Raw genomic sequence first — 17,191 nt, 5'->3', positions numbered from 1 at the left:
ATATTTTAGTCGCTTTAATGATTATTTGTTAAATTTTCAATTGATTATATTCTTTTTCTAAGCATAGGATTAGCTATGAAGTAATTAAAATGATTGAGATCATATATATCAGTGAAAAATACTTATATTGTATTGTGATACATAATTTAAATATTAGAAATATTTATATTTTAAAATAAACGCTAAATCCTATTCTTATTCAAGGTGGAGCAACGTACATTGAAGATTGGACAATAAATTTTTGCGTTTTTAAGTAACAGCAGCATTTGTTTGTGTTAATTTACTCATTTATTTAAGTAACAGCAGCATTTGTTTGTTTATTAGTACCACGTGTAAATTGTAAGCCACAGTCTTATAGCCAATATATTAAACAGTACGCTTAAATAAAATGATTTTTTCTTCTTTTTTTTCTTTATACAATTACAATTTTTAAAAAAGATACACATGCATATATATGTAGATGTCCGTATATGTTACTCGGTTCCACATTATAAGATATTTAATTAGATATTGCTTAGATAAATGTGTAAGCTAATGAATCTGCCTATAAAACATATGTTTGATTAATGGATAAATTTAAGTAACACCAAGAAATCTTATAGCATGAAATAGATGATGTAATATATTTGCATATTCACCACACACATTTCAACAAGCACATGTGCTCTCTTAATACGCGTTCAAGTAAGAGCAGTGCTAGCGGCAAATTAAATCCTTAACTTGATTAATTTGTATTGAAAGTGTATTCAAATGCATAATATCTGTATACACTACGATTTAAACACTGGTAAATAGAGCCAGACCCATCACTCTACCATAATATTGTTTATTTAACCAAATATCATATGACAGCATCTCACGTATCGATGACGTGGCCTGGTAAATAGACGAAATGTTGGAGGTGGCATTGTCACTAGCTCTACCCCTATAGCATCTCCAACGGTCTCTCTAAAATATACTCTCAAAACATTCACATAGCTAGCTATCCATTTAATTTAGCAAGCCAAAGTCGTTACTTGCTCCAACAACTTCTATATACTCTCTCCATTACAAGTGTACGACAAATGGAACCTATCTGTCAGTCCCTTTTAATTTTCTTCCTCCTCTTTCACCCCTTCTCTTCCTCCTCTCCTCTTTTCTTTTCGACCGACGAGCAGCGTGGAGGGCGGAGACCGATGGCAGGGACGGAGGCCGACGACTGTGGGGACGACGACGACCTCTGGGGTCGGCGGCGGTGACGGCGATGGCGACCATGAACTTGCGCGGCGGCGACGACGATGGCCTCCGCGAGCACGTCCTTGAGCTGGCAGCGGCGATCGTCCCTGACGAGAGAGGCTGACAGCCATCGTCCCCGGACGCGGTGGCGGCTTGCTAAGCGCTAGCAGCGACTGGTCTCCTAGCTCGACGTGGGTGGAGTAGTACTGCTACGTGTGTCGGCTCATGCGTGGGGCCCATGTTTGGTAAGTCCTTTTTGTCTAGCTATCTTTGGTCGGTGGTTGGAGGAGTTTGGCCAGCCAAATGGCTTGGCCATCCGATTGGTTACTCTGTTGGAGTGTAAATTTTAGATAAAATTATCAAAATTTAGCTTAGAGAGTCAAATAGTCATATTGTTGGAGATGCTCTTACTAACATATGGGCCCACTTATAAAGAATTTTGTTTTTTCTTCTTTTCTTTATTCTCTCTCCTTCTTGTTTTATTAATTTTCCTTTCTTTTCCTCTTTTTCCCCTATTTTCACTTCTTCTATGTGAGCATCGAAACAAAAAAGTGTGAGGTCAGGTAACATACCCCGTCAACGCCACGTATAATTCCAGATGGCTCATGCTAGTTTGGAATCGAGATGATATCTTTTTACAGATTATGGGACATAGATGTGTATTCTTAGAGTAGATGGATAGAGATGAACAAGTTTAAAGACCAATCATGCATTTTACTTTAAAAGACATGTCATTTAAGCGAGACTAAGAAAACATAAGAATAGAAAAACATACTACCTCTATCATTTTTTAGTTTTTTGATACAATGTTTCGACTCTTCGTCTTATTTAAATTTTTTTGCGATTAATATTTTTATTTTTACTAAATGATAAAACATGAATAATATTTTATGCGTAACTAATTTTTTTAAGTTTTTGAATAAATTTTTCAAATAAAACGAATGGTCAAACATTGGACACGGAAAAACGAAAAATAAGGTTATTATGGGACATAGCTAGTATGATTTTATACAAATATAGCTCAAGGTCACAAACATATAGGAAAATACAACATGATCATCTTTGTTTTATTCTTTTTAAAACTATACCCTCCATTAACTGATATCCAGGTCTAAAACTTCTGGCCACGCTAGCGGTAGTTGCATGGTCAAATAATGCAGTGACAATATTAACTATAACTGATTATGAAATTTAGAATTCTATCTTAAATTATTTATACAAATCATATATCAAAAATTTGGCTTTGTAGAAAAAAAAAATGTACCAAGTGGACCCACATCTACCTCTACCCTCCTTTACGCACGGCCCATACACGAGACGGACGCTAACTGCCATCGCGCGCATCGTCGGCACATCATCTCCTAGCAGAGCTCCAAGTTGTGGGCCCGTGGCGATGATGCCATGGCAGTAGTTGGGCCATGATCTTTTTATATTTGGGCCTTTCTAACATTTCAGGCCCATATAGTTGACAGTATGACACCATGCATGGTCGCCGGAGGCCGCCTTTGGGTCCACGAGTTCGAGACGTCAACAGTTTCTGTAGCAGATTCGTCAAGCTGTTTAGTGCTGAAAAACATTGATTCATCAATCCATTTCTTGCGCTGGAGCTTCCACAAGCTGTGCTCAATAGTTGAGGAACGTTGTTAATCACTACCGGCTCGTTGTGATGTTTGATTTTCCAGTTCAGTTGGAATTTTGCCCTCACATTCTGATGAATTGAATTCGTATCCTGGATCCCCAAATCAAAGATGTTGTTCTTGCTTCTTGATTTTGAATCCTAGTTCTGCGAACCAAAGATGTTGTTATTGCTTCTTGATTTTGAACCCTTAGTTCTACGAATCACAGGTGTAGTGCTAATGTGGTGGGCAATCTTGTTTTTTTTTTCTCCTCAAGGGGTGCATGTGAATCTTACCTCCCAAACAGACTATATGCTTATGTTATGGAAGTTTATCTCTTGAGGAGATCATTTTTTTTCTCGTGGGCCAATCAAAATCGATTTTAGAGATAATTTTGTTCGTATTCTAGCCTCCCTCTACTATAAATATATAGGGACATGGACACACATCATTATAAAAAAAGAGCTTTACCTATACACCTTATGTTCGTTGTCTCATCTATGATGTGATTGTTCTCGAAAGGAGATGGGTATCTATACCTTATCGTTGCCCCTCCTTTCATAGATATAGACTGTATAACTACTACTAGACTAACATTGTCGGAATGCTAAATCTGCTTTCTCTTCACTGTAATGAACTCGTTATCACATTGAGTTCTCCTGATGAATCAAACAGTAAAAAATATTCTTTCTACATCTAGGTCCAACTCGTTTGCCGAAATTGGCTAAACCGAGGGAACCTGCATGGGTTGAGAAACCTGCCGTTGCCAAGCGTTGTTGCTCTTGCGTGCACGCCCGCCATCGCCGAGCGCTGCTCCTCCGAGCCGACTCATTTTCGCCGAGCTCCTCCGTGCGTGCATGCCGTAGGCCGAGCTCCTTGGCTCCTTAATTCATGCTCCCGCCATCGGTCAACGACGCCAGCTGACCGAGTGCTTGATCTGGAGGATGACGACGCCGACCGATCGAGCTCCTTCGCTCCTCCGTGCGCGCGCCTGTGGAGAGGACGAGGACGAGCTAGCTCTTCCTTGCACCAGACAGGGGAGAGGAGGCAGGAGAACGAGGCAGATCGATGTCGCTCCTCCACGCGTGCATTTCCGGCCTTCGGGACATTTAACTTTTTGTCACTCTTAGAAATAACATCTATAGAAATAACATATAACATATTTAACTGTCACCCGTTGTTTATGACATGTGGGCCCTCATACGTCTATGGCATATGGACCCAGTGACAAATATGTTAGCACCATTTTTAAGAGTGACAAAAAGTTAATTATTCATTATATTTGTGCATAGAAGTATAGAACCTATGTGCATATGAATTTTGTACTTATAAATTTTAAACAAATTAAGGGAAAATGTTAAAAAAAGAACAAAACAAACATATATATGTGTGATGTATATAAGACTCAAATATTTGGTCCATTTCCTACTTAAAACTATCATGCTCCACAATGAAAAAGACTAAGAGCATTCCTAACAGCTCATCTAAATTTGGTTATATGATCATCTAAAATACGTTCATCTTTCATATCCCTACGTACTCCAGCAGATCATCTATATATAACATCTTCCATATCTATTTGGAGGATTGGAGAGAGAACATCTAAATATAGAGTTTCTCTCCTAATATAGATGACATCCAAAAATAGATGATGGAATAGATGTTCTGCTAGCGCTCAACTTTTACTCTTCATCCTTTATTTCTAGAATAGAGAATGTGATGGATAAGCTGTTGGAAATGCTCTAAGGCCTAAAAGAGACATTGACATAGGCCAAAAGGGGGGAAAACATGCATAAACAAACATAGATGAGGTTGTCATTGCCACGCAGATTCGCATGGCCCCGGGAGGGCACGAGTGCTCGCATGTTAGCCTTTCAGGATTCAAAGGGAAGTATATGACATGTTATAACCGATACTTCCGCCGTGCATCACATGCATGATTATATTCATTGACCCAACTATAACGGACCACGTTCTCTCCGCTAGTTAACTAAATTAGATTCCGTTGTTTTCTACGTAAAAGCTTTCCAAACTAGTTTTTTAAAAAATTACATATAAAAATTGATTTCAAAAATCATATCATCCACATTTTAAGTTTTTAAGATAATAATTAATTAATCATATACTATCAGTGTTTTACGCACTGGCTAGAGGTTACTTAACGAAACAAAGAAGAATGTTAGTTGATCTCCAAATACCAACGCGGAATTTGTTATTTTGGCTATAAAACGGGATGACTTCGCTAAAATAACCACATAACTGTGGTCTTCTTTAAAAGGGCTCTACATCAAGTGATACCCCTTTAAAATGACCATACTTGTTTGAATTATATATTTTTATATTTTCCGAAAGAACACTTGAAAAAACAAAACTACCCTACCTCTCTCGAACATAATGGATGTTCCTGGCTCTAGGCCACCGGAACTGGCGCCGCCCGCACGCGGCCATCGGTGTCCTCAGTACTCGGGGCCAGCCTACCAGCCCTTTAGGCCACTACACGACGGGTGGAAGGCCGGACGGCATAAGCGAATGTGGGCCAACAGGAGCATTCATTCACATGTTGAAGAGAGTCAGAGGTATTTGAGTCCTTTTAAGTATGTTTTTTTAAAAAAAAATACAAGAAAATAATATAATTTAAATAGGTATGATCATTTTAGAGAGGTGTCGTTGAATGCCAGACTTTTCTAGATAAGTCCATGATTCTATAACCATTTTAATAAAGTCACCCGATTACGTGGCTAAGATAACAAAATTAATATCGGCACACACATACCAAGTTGCAAAATGTTACATAAACCAAATAGACCTTCACCCATGACCTCAGGTAGCGATTGGCCAAGCCAGAACATTCCCAAATCTATAACGATGGGGCCTACCGAAGGGTGGCATTTATTATTTACCACCGCAAAGCTGCCTCGTATGGAGCTGGCCCACGTGCTACGACCGGTTTTACATAAATAATAAATAATAGTAGACTGAAAAAGAATCTTACCCTCGTCCTTTCACCTATATTTATATTTATAAGCAAAAATTAAAATTTAACTTTAGAGTTAATTTTATTACTTTTAACTGCTCTAAGGACATAAAAATTTTATTACTTTTAGACAGCTAAGAACATATGTAACAATTTTATTTATAAATTATATTTCATTTATAAATATATCGTTTCGTTTTTACATAAAAAGCCATAAGATGACCTAATTTGCTAGCCTACCGCCTCTGTCCTAACTTGCTTTCTATATTTAAGCATAAGTTTATATTGCCTCTCATGCTTATGCGATATTCGAGATAGCCGAGATTTTAAGATAGAAAAACTATTTGGTTTTAGCATAACTATTTGAGAATATAAATGATTAAATTAGTCATTACAAATCAAAAATATTGTTACCTTTATATAGAAAACGTTTATTATGTCCACAAAAATCCAAAATTCATAATGGGGTTAGAACCCAACCTTCCTCTCCCCCTTCTTTTTTTAATATGAATTAAATTTCTCTAACTTTGATTGAGGTTATAAAATAATTATCGACACCTATGGTAGCAAAGTATTTTCATGAAACCTACAGTGAATATATCTTGATAGTACATTTATTTGTTAGGATAGATGTTGCTATATTTTTATATTGGGTCAAAGATAGAGAAATTTTTCCGGTGAAACGATACAGAAACTTTGTCAAAGATTTTTATTTTTTTAACCGTTAAACGATATATTTTGTAAATAAGTTACTTTCAATATTTATAATAAGAGCTTCCCCCTTACTTATGCCCGAAAAAGCTCTAGCCAATCTTCGCTTTTGAACAAAGCCTGGCGATAAAAGCTTATACATGGAACGGAAAAAGGTAGCGGTCTTTTATTACTTTCAGGCCTACTTGGTCGAAGCCAATGTACACTAAAACATTTGCCTGCTCTAGTTTTATATTATAAAACTTTATATAGATCTACTTTGTGATAAAAGAGAACAACAATACACCTTTGTGACAGTATTTTGGAGGAGGACCACTGAATCTGAACATCAACCTAACAAAAGAAATCCAAACACATCATCTGTTGTTTACCATTAGTAAAATATTACTCATTCTGTCCTAAAATATAATTTCTCTTATTTATACTATAAGACATTTTAGTTATAACTAGATTTATCTATATATTAATATAAGTCTAGATTTATTAACCTACGTATAAAATCTATATAATTACTAAAAAATCTTACTCTGCAAAATAGAGGCAACAGCTAACCACACTAAGATTCCATGCCATAGATCTGCGTATGACCAAATCCAGATTTATACTTTAGGATGGAGCTACATATTGGGACAGAGGGTTTAGGCCGTGTTCGGCTCTCCCCCTTTCTAACCCTTTTTTTGCAAAAGTTTTCGATAGAAAAATTACTTAAAAAATCATATTAATCTATTTTATAATTTTTATAATTATTTATTAATTTATTAATTATACGTTTTCTGTGCCAACTAACCCTCGTACACATCGTACCAAACGCGACCTTAGTATTAAACTACTTTTGTACCATGGCATATGGGATTTAGTCTCGAAATTTTGTTGTGAAATACAGGAGTTTTTTTTTCTTATCTGAGAGACTGAGACAATGCTTTATTTTCATCCATTAACTTTTGTGCTATTTTATCTTACAAAAATTAACTTTTATATTTCATTATTTCCTACCTACCAGCTTTTATATTATTTTATCTCCCCCACTACCATATTTTCCTTTATGATTTCACTAGTTACTTAATACTATAGAACAGATTGACCATTTGTTAGCATACCAATTATCAATCAAGAATAAGTCTTTTTAAATGTTTGTTTGTAAAAAAGAGAGTAGTTTTTTTAAAAGAACCAAAATATCAAAATTCCAGGTCCATCGGCAGCTGACCAAGGAGAGTTTTTTTTCGTGCGTATACTTTCCAAACTGCTAAATAATATATATTTTTAAAAAAAATTATATGAAAGTTGTTTGAAAAAATCAGATTAACATATTTTTCAAGTTTGCAAAAACTAATACTTGGTTAATCATGTGATAATGGTTACGTGCCTGATCAGGTTCCAACGCGCCCTTCGTACTCTGGTAGAAGTACCCGTTTGGCCAATTCCAATTCCACGGCTGCGCGTTGAATTTCGGGTCCAGCTATTTTGGCCACACTCCACGCAGCCACGCTCCTCTCCATCGAGTCGTCGACGATAGCTTAGCCGCGGAGGTAACCGGCGTACGCGCGCGGGCGTCACCCGCCGCGACGCGACGCGACGCGATTCCACACCTACCCCGGCTAACCGGGCCGCCCACCCGCACCCCACACCCCCGAAGTCGCGAAAACCAAACCAAACAACGGGAGCGATCGAGCCGAAGTCGTCACACGTCGCCGCGCCACGCGGCCGCGCCATGTGACAGCCCGCGACCCCGCGTGCCACCGCCGCCCGCCCGGCCGCCACGTCCCCCCGCGCCGCCGACCACGCCGGCAGCGAAGAGACATCCCCAAATCGTCCCGCCTCGGCGCGCGCACCGCACCGCCCTGCCCCACCCTCCTCGGTCGCCGCACGCCGTCTCTAGTATTTTTTTAGGCCTCGGCCGCCGGCCGCGGCGGCTCGCCTTTTTTTTTTTCAGTCTTCGCTCGCCGCCGCGCCGCCCACCGCGTCTCGTGTTCCCCTTCTTGGGCCGCACCGTCTTCGGAGAGCGCGCGCGCGCGCACGTACGGGCGAGGAGGAGACGGAGTAGTAGAGTTGCTGGACAAGGAGGAGGAGGAGGAGGCTAGCTGGTGGCTGCGCCTGAGTCCGCCAACCGGCAACCGCGATGGACATAACGGAGGTGACGGTGGTGCACCACGCCGCGCTGGTGCTGCTCGCGCTCTGGGCCGCCGTGTCGGCCGGGTGGGCGCACCCGGCGGTCTTCCTCGCCGCGCTCGTCTACCTCTTCGCGGTGAGTGAGTCCCTCTCGTCATGGATCAGTGTTCCTCCGCATGGCGCCTCGAGATTAACGGTGGTTGGAAATGGAATTCTGTGTTTGGGGGTTTGTGGCCATTCGTTCTAGGGATGGGTTTGTTTAGATGGATTGGGTGGAGCAAAGCCGAGTAGTAACTAGTATTAGTCCCCTCTTCGCTTTCTTCTCCTCTGAGCTGCATTGGTGCGTGCTGGATCAGAGCTAGAATTTCTTGTCTGTTCCTTCTTTTCCACTCGCTGTTTGGTTATGGTGACCCATCAATTCCAGTTTTTACTTATCCTTCTCCGTCGCTGTTTGGAACTTGGGATGGCTTCTGATTGAAGCAAATATAGCTGGCATACCATCATCTATGGATCATTTTCATGCTGAAATCCCCCATCAATGATGATTTCGGCTCTCCGATACAACCACAAGTTCTTCAAAGTTTGGTCAGGTATGACGTAGGCTGATGTTTCAGCCTATGTGCGCAAAATTGGTCAACAATGGAGTCTGCACTTCCCTTTAGTTCAGGCAAGGTGGCCAAGTGGGAGTACAAGACGACGAAAATACTGTTTCTTGCTCTTGGATAATTGGTTATCTGTAGTCTACTTGCCTGCGTCAGCAACATACTTTGCTTACAAACAGTTAACTCATGGGGATGATGGGATTGGTGTGGTTACAGAGTTCTTTTATCCATGATCACGCAGATATAAATCCTGATTGTCTGATCCTCACACAGAATGTTCAGAGACCAATACATCTTAGTGGAACAGTTGCAAAGTATGGGGTAGTTAAGTTACGATAGTCGTTAGTCAATATTTTCATCTTTCTTAATTTGGATAACAAGGTCCCTGTTTGAAGATGTGGCCTTCCCCAGTCAAATTTTAACAACTAAATGTGAATTGTTTTGGTGCTTACTGATTAGGAGTACCGGCATCCTCATTGGTTGATTCACCATGTTGCTTTGTTTTAAGTTAGAATACAAACTTCTCTAAAAGAGACTCATGGACATATTTGCCCAGACTAGAAAAAATTCTATCTCAAGTTAATCTAGCTGTACGGTTCATCTTGCACTACATGAACTCCTTTATTTTTTTGGATCTTGAAACTACATCCTTGCATTTTCTCTGAATTTCTAAAATATTGTAAGACATTATATTAAGTTTCCCTCTTAATTTCTTTTTACCCATGAGAAAAATGTACTTCATTCATTTTAGTAACATGCATATTATTAGCAAGATTAGAATAATATCTGTTTAAAAAATATTGATAGCAGAAATACATTATGGTCATACATTCTGACTGGTACTATGGGATAATTGTATGTGAAGTTTTCTGATAAAAAAATATTGATCTTTACAATCACTGTTTTACAGGACTCACTGTCCAGGGTCCAATTTGTATAGTCGTTGCCATTCTTTGTTCGTATATTACCGTACATGTAGAATTGAAGGTTGCTGATATACTGTAAACCAGGTAAATGAACGATACACAATGAGGCTGCGAAGACGAATACAACATGAGGAACGGAAATGTGCAAACCAAAGAAGGGTAGGCTACACCCTGTTTTTTAGCATCATTTTATAGACTACAATTCTATATTCTGGCGATGCTATCTAAATGTGATTGTTTCTTATTAGTCTTCAGCTATCATGTCAACTACAAATCCTGTTTTCCCGAGCTTCAGCTCATTTTATTTCCAAATCAGCTTCTCTCTGATGCAGAGACTGTCAGGTGGTTGAATTATGCTGTTGAGAAGATCTGGCCAGTTTGCATGGAACGGGTTGCATCTGAGCAGTTTCTTTTGCCCATATTCCCGTGGTTCCTGGACAAATTCAAACCATGGACAACGGTAAGTTAAAAATTTTGGATAGTAAATCCATTGCTTTTTCTTTTTTGCTGCCTCTTGAATGGCAACCATCCGTCCTGATAGTAGTAGTGCTCTTATTTGCACATGACATACTATTTGGAGTTCAAAGCACAATGGTAAAAAGGCAACCTTCTTTCGCTATGTATCCTTTTATGATAAAGTTACTTCCAGGCTACAACATATCAGGTCCAATAGCGATTATGGTGTACACAACTCTAATTGGGCCAACAAATAAACATAAAATATTCCAAAACAAAATTAATGATTAGTTATGGAGTCTTGGATCAAAACTTGCAACACCCTCCAAAATTTTCAACTAGAAACTTGAAAAGTACTTGGTTTCATATTGATGGATTGATATATATATATATATATATATATATATGTGGATGAATCTAGGCTAGGCTAGAAAGTCTTACATTATAAAACAGAGGGAGTATGTTAGAAGAAATAAAACTTGGTAATTTTTATGTGAATAATGATTTTTGACTTTCACTCACAGGACAAATTTGAAACTGCAATTGAATACATATATTGAACAAATCGAGAAGTACATGCAGATTCTTCTAAAGAACCAATGTTGGTTTGGTGTCATAACCAACTTAGTTACACAATACTTATTGATATTATGCTTGCAGAGGAAAGCAGTGATCCAAGACCTTTACTTGGGTAGGAACCCACCAATGTTTACAGATATCAGAGTTGTCAGCCAATCAACTGATGATGACCATCTGGTATGTAATTCTATGCCTTGTGTTGTTCAATTAATGTTAATATGTTTTCTTCAATTAAATTTCTAACAGAAGTTAACATGCCAGGTTTTAGAGATAGGAATGAACTTCCTATCTGCAGATGATATGAATGCAACAATGGCAGTGCAGCTTAGAAAGAGATTAGGATTCGGCATTACAGCAAACATGCATATAACTGGGATGCACGTTGAAGGGAAGGTAAGCTCACGGATTGGCCTTCTGTCATCAATATAGCATCGAGCATTTTTTTTTTACTGAGAACAAATGTCCTTTCTGATGATCTCAACTGAATTGATTATTAGCGTGACTGCATAAATTTTTATAGCGATTGAGTATCAGATGTTTTCTCCAAGGAAAAGATAATGAACAAATAAGAAAAAAAATTGCCACAAATAATTTTAGGTGGATATTCCAGAAAAAGGTGAACAACTCTGAGGGTGTTGACAAATTTGTTCATTAACCTCTTTAGATTGAATATGTAAAGCTTTTAGATGGTTTTGTTCTTATTTAACATTGTCTAGAGTTTTGCATTTAGGTCCTCGTTGGGGTGAGATTTCTCCAACAATGGCCATTTATTGGTCGCGTAAGAGTGTGCTTTGTTGAGCCTCCATACTTCCAGATGACAGTCAAACCATTATTTGGTCACGGGCTTGATGTAACTGAACTTCCAGGAATTTCTGGATGGCTTGTAAGCCATATTCCGTTTTCATTTTTGGTGTCCTCAATTTAGTTATCTCATGGATTTCTTTGGGGATACTAATTTCTTTTGATTATTTTGATTTGGCAGGACAGGATGTTGGATGTTGCCTTTGGGCAGACCCTTGTTGAGGTCAGATTTCGCCATTCTTCTGTTATATAAACAACCGTATTCTTGTTATGTGCTCCCCCAAGTCACAAATAAGTGAAGCTTTGGACGTCAACACTGCTTATAAAATGCAAACTAAAAAAAAAAATTCGACCAGTGTGGGAATGGCTCCCCACACGACTTTCCATTAAGAAGAAGCCTCACCCAAACCGGCTAAGAAACTCGTGCTTTGAGGCCCCTGCTCCATGCACAAGGGCCTGCTGTCCATAGATCCATGCACAAGGTCCCTAGCCTGAAATTCGCTCTCATGGAGAGTCGAACCCTGGGCCTAGAGGTGCTACTCAAGCACTGTAACCATTAGGCTACAGGCGCTTCCGCGCAAAATGCAACTTTAACTGCCAAGGTTCTGTTGTAGTAACTTATTAAGTTCTAGTGAGAGTATAATAATGAGCATGTTTCAAGTCAAGTTTACGTCTTTCACTTTTACAATTCCACTACAAATGTTAAGAGATACATTTCTAGCCATACTCGGGCGTGTTCGCCGCCCCCGCTAGTTAACTTATCCCCTCTCATTTTCCGCGCGCACGCTTCCCGAACGGCTAATTGGTGTATTTTTTGCAAAAATTTTCTATAGGAAAGTTGTTTTAAAAAATCATATTAATCTATTTTATATTTTTTAATAATTAATAATTAATTAATCATGTACTAATCTATTACTACGTTTTCCGTGCCAGGGATAAGTTAACTTATCCCCTCCACGCCGAACGCAGCCTCAACAGATAGATGTCTAGCCGTACTTCATGTAGTCCTAGGACTTTATATTTAACTGGATGTTGTAGTTTCTAAGTAGGTGGTTTATGGGAATTATTAGTGTATGTCAAAAAGTTGTTTTCCTCATGTGTATGAGAAAGATGCAATGGATAGGTTTGGCACTAGCTGACCAAATTTCTGGAGTGTTTTGTTTTATTATCAAGCAATAAGTGATAATTTTCTAAAACTTTTTTGCAGCCTAATATGCTTGTTATTGATATGGAAAAGTATGCATCATCTGCATCTGAATCAACAGGTAGTTTTGTTTCCATCCTGGGAACACTGATTTTTTTAACTCAGCTCAATCAGTTTTCATTTCATTCTGTCAACCTCCGTAGTATTTCGTTCCTTTCGTTGAATTACCATGATATTAATAGCATTCAACCTAGATGATGTAGTATGAAAGATTTAAGTGGCTTTGGTATTATGTTGAGCAGTCCTTAATTTGCAGCCTGCCAAACCAGCAAAGAGAAAGGATTAGTGGTCAAAATTATACATTTGTGGTTCCTGGGGTTCATTATGTATGCCTGGATGGCTTATGATAATGCAACTGAACAAAAAAGTCAAGTAAAATTTAGTAACCAGAAAAAAATTGGCTTGTGGAACATGGATCCATCTGTCAGTCACAGCAAAATTGGATACCCTTCATGGCTCTGCTAGATTCTATTATGTCATAGTCACATTCATTCAACAATGTTATGATACTAACAATATTTAAATTTATTATTCAAATATGTCAGACAACTGGTTTAGTGTTGATGAGAAGCCACCAATTGCACATGCCAAGGTAGAGATATTGGAAGGGGCTGATATGAAACCCTCTGATCCAAACGGTATGTTCTCAGCCACCAAGCCTGTCTACCTCTGCCCCAACCATAATATAAGGGATTTTGCTTATGTAGTTACATTGATAAAATCCCTTATATTTTGGTAGAGGATGCATTTAATTAGTGTAGTGCCTCAGGTGATTCTCTGTTGAATTTGATGTCACTAGACCTCGTTAATAGATATTTAATATTGAAAAAGTTTCTTGTTGGATCTATGTGCAGGTTTAGCTGATCCATATGTGAAAGGCCATCTTGGGCCCTACCGTTTCCAGACCAAGATCCACAAGAAAACTCTCAATCCCAAATGGATGGAGGAATTTAAAATACCAGTAACCTCATGGGAAGCTCTGAATCTTCTCTCTCTTCAAGTTCGAGATAAGGATCCCATCTTCGACGACACACTCGGGTTGATCTCTTAAAAACAAGCCATGGCATCTGTTTTTAGTGCTCTGATTAGTGTCTGAATTATAACTCGTAGTTCATACAAAAGTGCTGCAAACATCAGATTGTGTGCTTCACTTTATTAACAATAAAGCTAAACATTGACTCACTTATCATGTAGTGATTGCTCCATAAGCATCAACAAATTAAGAGGTGGACAAAGGCATGACATATGGATAGCTCTAAAGAATATAAAGACAGGACGGATTCATATAGCGGTAACAGTAATTGAAGATGAAAATGAAAAGGTAAGAGGAGAGTTTCGAGATTTTTGAATTTTTCTGTCCAGGCTGCTGGAAGTTCTTCAGCAACTGGATGGAGATCCAGTAGTGTTATTTTATTATAATATTGTTAGTTTGGTAACTGGTCAGAATCGTGGTTTTTGGTTGACAATAGATCATGCATCAGCTGTACCATCTTTATATATACTAATTGGAGGCTCTACTAGAAGTCCCCACATTAATCCTGGAAATACTAAAAAGCTAGAAATTACAAGATTAATCGAAAAGTACAAGACATTCTCTCATTATTCTGAAAAACAGAACATCCATTATTTCCAATACATGTTGACTGATTTAATCAAGTTGGAATCCAATAAAACTAAGATAGCTGAACTGCCTGGGAGTCCTACTCGGCCACATTAGCAGGTTAATTTACTCTGGATCTCTCTGTCAACTTAACAAAAAAAAGTTACATAATCTAGATGGATGCAGAACAGCACAACTTATTACGTGCATGCACTCAAGAGACTTCGGTCAAATTTCCAGGCATAACTGAGACTGACAAACACAACCCAAACAATCTTGAATCCAATTATTTTTTTATTCCTGAGCACATGTAGTCCATAATTTATTTTCTTCGGGCCAGGTAAATAAAAAGATGATGAAGTTAAGATAGCAGCTAAAAATTATTAGTATCTTTGTAACAAGGTTAGTATTATACCAATGTTTAAAAATCTTATACAAAATAAAATTGTTGTATATGTATTCCATGTATTTGCATGTGTTAATGGCTAGTATGTTTAATGTCAAACTGCAGCTTGGATTGAAGTGTCTTTTCTTCTTTTGAAGGGGAAGTCATTTTTGCTGATATAACATACTTGAACTTGCAGCTTCCTGACGATGAAGAGGAGCAGTGTGGAACACCCCAGGGGGGCAAAGCAAGCACACCAAGGTCTAGCTTTTCATCCAGGATCAACAATGAAAGTGAATCGTCTGAGGAGTTCCGAAAGATGTCTGATGAATATGAGTCAGTTGACATTGAAGGCCTAGAAAAGGCTGATGTTTGGGTACATCGCCCAGGTAGCGATGTTGCAACCACTTGGGAGCCTCGGAAAGGACGTGCAAGGTGTCAAGATTCTAAAATCCTGCGGGTGAATGATGCCTATTGTGACAGTCCAAAGTCTTGCCAATCAGAATCTCAGAGAAGTGACTCTAGTACTGAAGAACCATCCAATGGCAAATCACACCGTCATCTCCGCAAGGTGAAAAAGGGTTTGGGGAAATTAGCAGGAGCTGTGTTCAAGAACCCAAAGAAAGAGAGTGATGATGAAGCCTCGCCATGTGTGACCCCTCACCCAAATATAAAACCACTTGGAGAAAAAAGGGTGTTGGTAACATATGTTGTCGATGAAGATCTTTGTGAAAACCTGCCAGACGACCAGCATTCCAGTCCTGAGAATGGCGAGTTGGAAAGTCCGACCAAGAGGCATTTGAGGAAGAAAGCAGTGCACCTGGTGAAACATGCAGGGAACAAAACCGCTCATAACCTGAAGAACATGTTCAGCAGGAAAGGCAGCGACAAAAGCAAAGAAGGCCAAGATGACCAGATAGATGATCCCGACACGACGATAGTAGTAGAACCTTCAAAAGTTGAGAAAGACGACCCTGATGTGGCCGAGCTAGACCTTTCAAAAGTTGAGAAAGACATCCCCATTTCGACAGCAATCGACCCTTTGAAGGTTGATTCTGATGTGCCCAACAGCAATGTGGTTGATGCACAAGAGTTTGCGTCTGATGGCAAGGACAAACCCCAGTGAAATGTGCTTGTGCATTTTTGGTATTACTCGACTCCTGCTGCTGGGACTCTGCCTGTAGGCAGGATAATGGGTGAGTAGTGAGAACATAGTCTGATAAGAGTCCTGATAGTGAGCGTAGAGAGGTGGCAATATAATCTGTTTGGTTGGTTGAGTCCTCAATCTACCTGGCCGCCGATGTTTTTCTTGTATTTAGATGCTCGAGGGACAAATTCCTGTACATGTTTAGTGTAGCATGATAGAACTGTTTACATTTGGGGGGATGGAAAGCATCAGGCCAAACATTGCCTATTTTGTGGCAGTGTTACAAAGGACAAAATGGACGAGAAGCAGAGGAGGGAATCAGGCCAAGCCTATTCTATACTACCTTTGTATAGAATCAATTTTCGTTTATTTGATGAAAAGTCTTCTCAGCATCGATATTTTATATTACAAGATATTTTGATTTTCCTAGATTCGTTTTAGATAGGAATGAATCACACACTAATGTGCGCACCCGTATAGAATAAGATATTCTATATATCCCTCTTTTCATAAGGCCTAAATCTTTCACATCCTCTTCTAAAGGCCCAAAACCCCTCTTCTAGTTTGGTCAAAGCTAAATCCTGTCGGTTAAACCCGTCATTTGAGGTTCCTCATATTTCATCTTTGCCAACTTCCGTGTATGAAAAAGTACAGTAAAATACGGTAACATGCTTTATACCTTATAAAATACAGTAACAATGTCAAAATATAGTCATGACGGATCTAGTTTTCTAAATCATATTGTTTAACCAACGTGGTGAAAACGGTTTTGAAAAATAATATAAAACACATGCGATATTGCTCTCTAAAAATTGAAAATACAATTTTTTTAGCTCTCATATGCATTAGCAACAATATATAATCATGAT

The 17,191-nt window shown here is 38.8% G+C and overlaps 1 protein-coding gene across 1 annotated transcript; it reads left to right on the top strand.

Moving 5' to 3' along the window:
* Positions 1-8,464: 8,464 nt before the first annotated feature.
* Positions 8,465-16,577, top strand: LOC102714887 (C2 domain-containing protein At1g53590-like). Its single transcript, XM_006647144.3, has 12 exons — positions 8,465-8,758; positions 10,235-10,309; positions 10,467-10,610; positions 11,267-11,362; positions 11,447-11,578; positions 11,916-12,068; positions 12,168-12,209; positions 13,194-13,251; positions 13,736-13,828; positions 14,045-14,228; positions 14,385-14,511; positions 15,375-16,577. Exons 1-12 carry the CDS (start codon positions 8,633-8,635, stop codon positions 16,299-16,301), a joined length of 2,157 nt encoding a protein of 718 aa, XP_006647207.2. The 5' UTR covers positions 8,465-8,632; the 3' UTR covers positions 16,302-16,577.
* The last annotated feature ends 614 nt before the right edge of the window (positions 16,578-17,191 follow it).

Source organism: Oryza brachyantha, chromosome 2, assembly GCF_000231095.2.
Source record: "Oryza brachyantha chromosome 2, ObraRS2, whole genome shotgun sequence".
Taxonomy (NCBI): Eukaryota; Viridiplantae; Streptophyta; class Magnoliopsida; order Poales; family Poaceae; genus Oryza; species Oryza brachyantha.
Note: the sequence above shows the minus strand (reverse complement) of the source record. Positions and strands in the feature narration are given on the sequence as shown.

What these genes read in the sequence shown, in the direction of transcription:
- LOC102714887 (XM_006647144.3), top strand. Translation starts at nt 8,633, where the DNA reads ATGGACATAACGGAGGTGACGGTGGTGCACCACGCCGCGCTGGTGCTG. An exon ending in AATGTGCAAACCAAAGAAGG is followed by an intron (nt 10,310 to 10,466) that starts GTAGGCTACACC and finishes TTTCCAAATCAG; the next exon opens with CTTCTCTCTGATGCAGAGAC. An exon ending in TTGGGCAGACCCTTGTTGAG is followed by an intron (nt 12,210 to 13,193) that starts GTCAGATTTCGC and finishes ACTTTTTTGCAG; the next exon opens with CCTAATATGCTTGTTATTGA.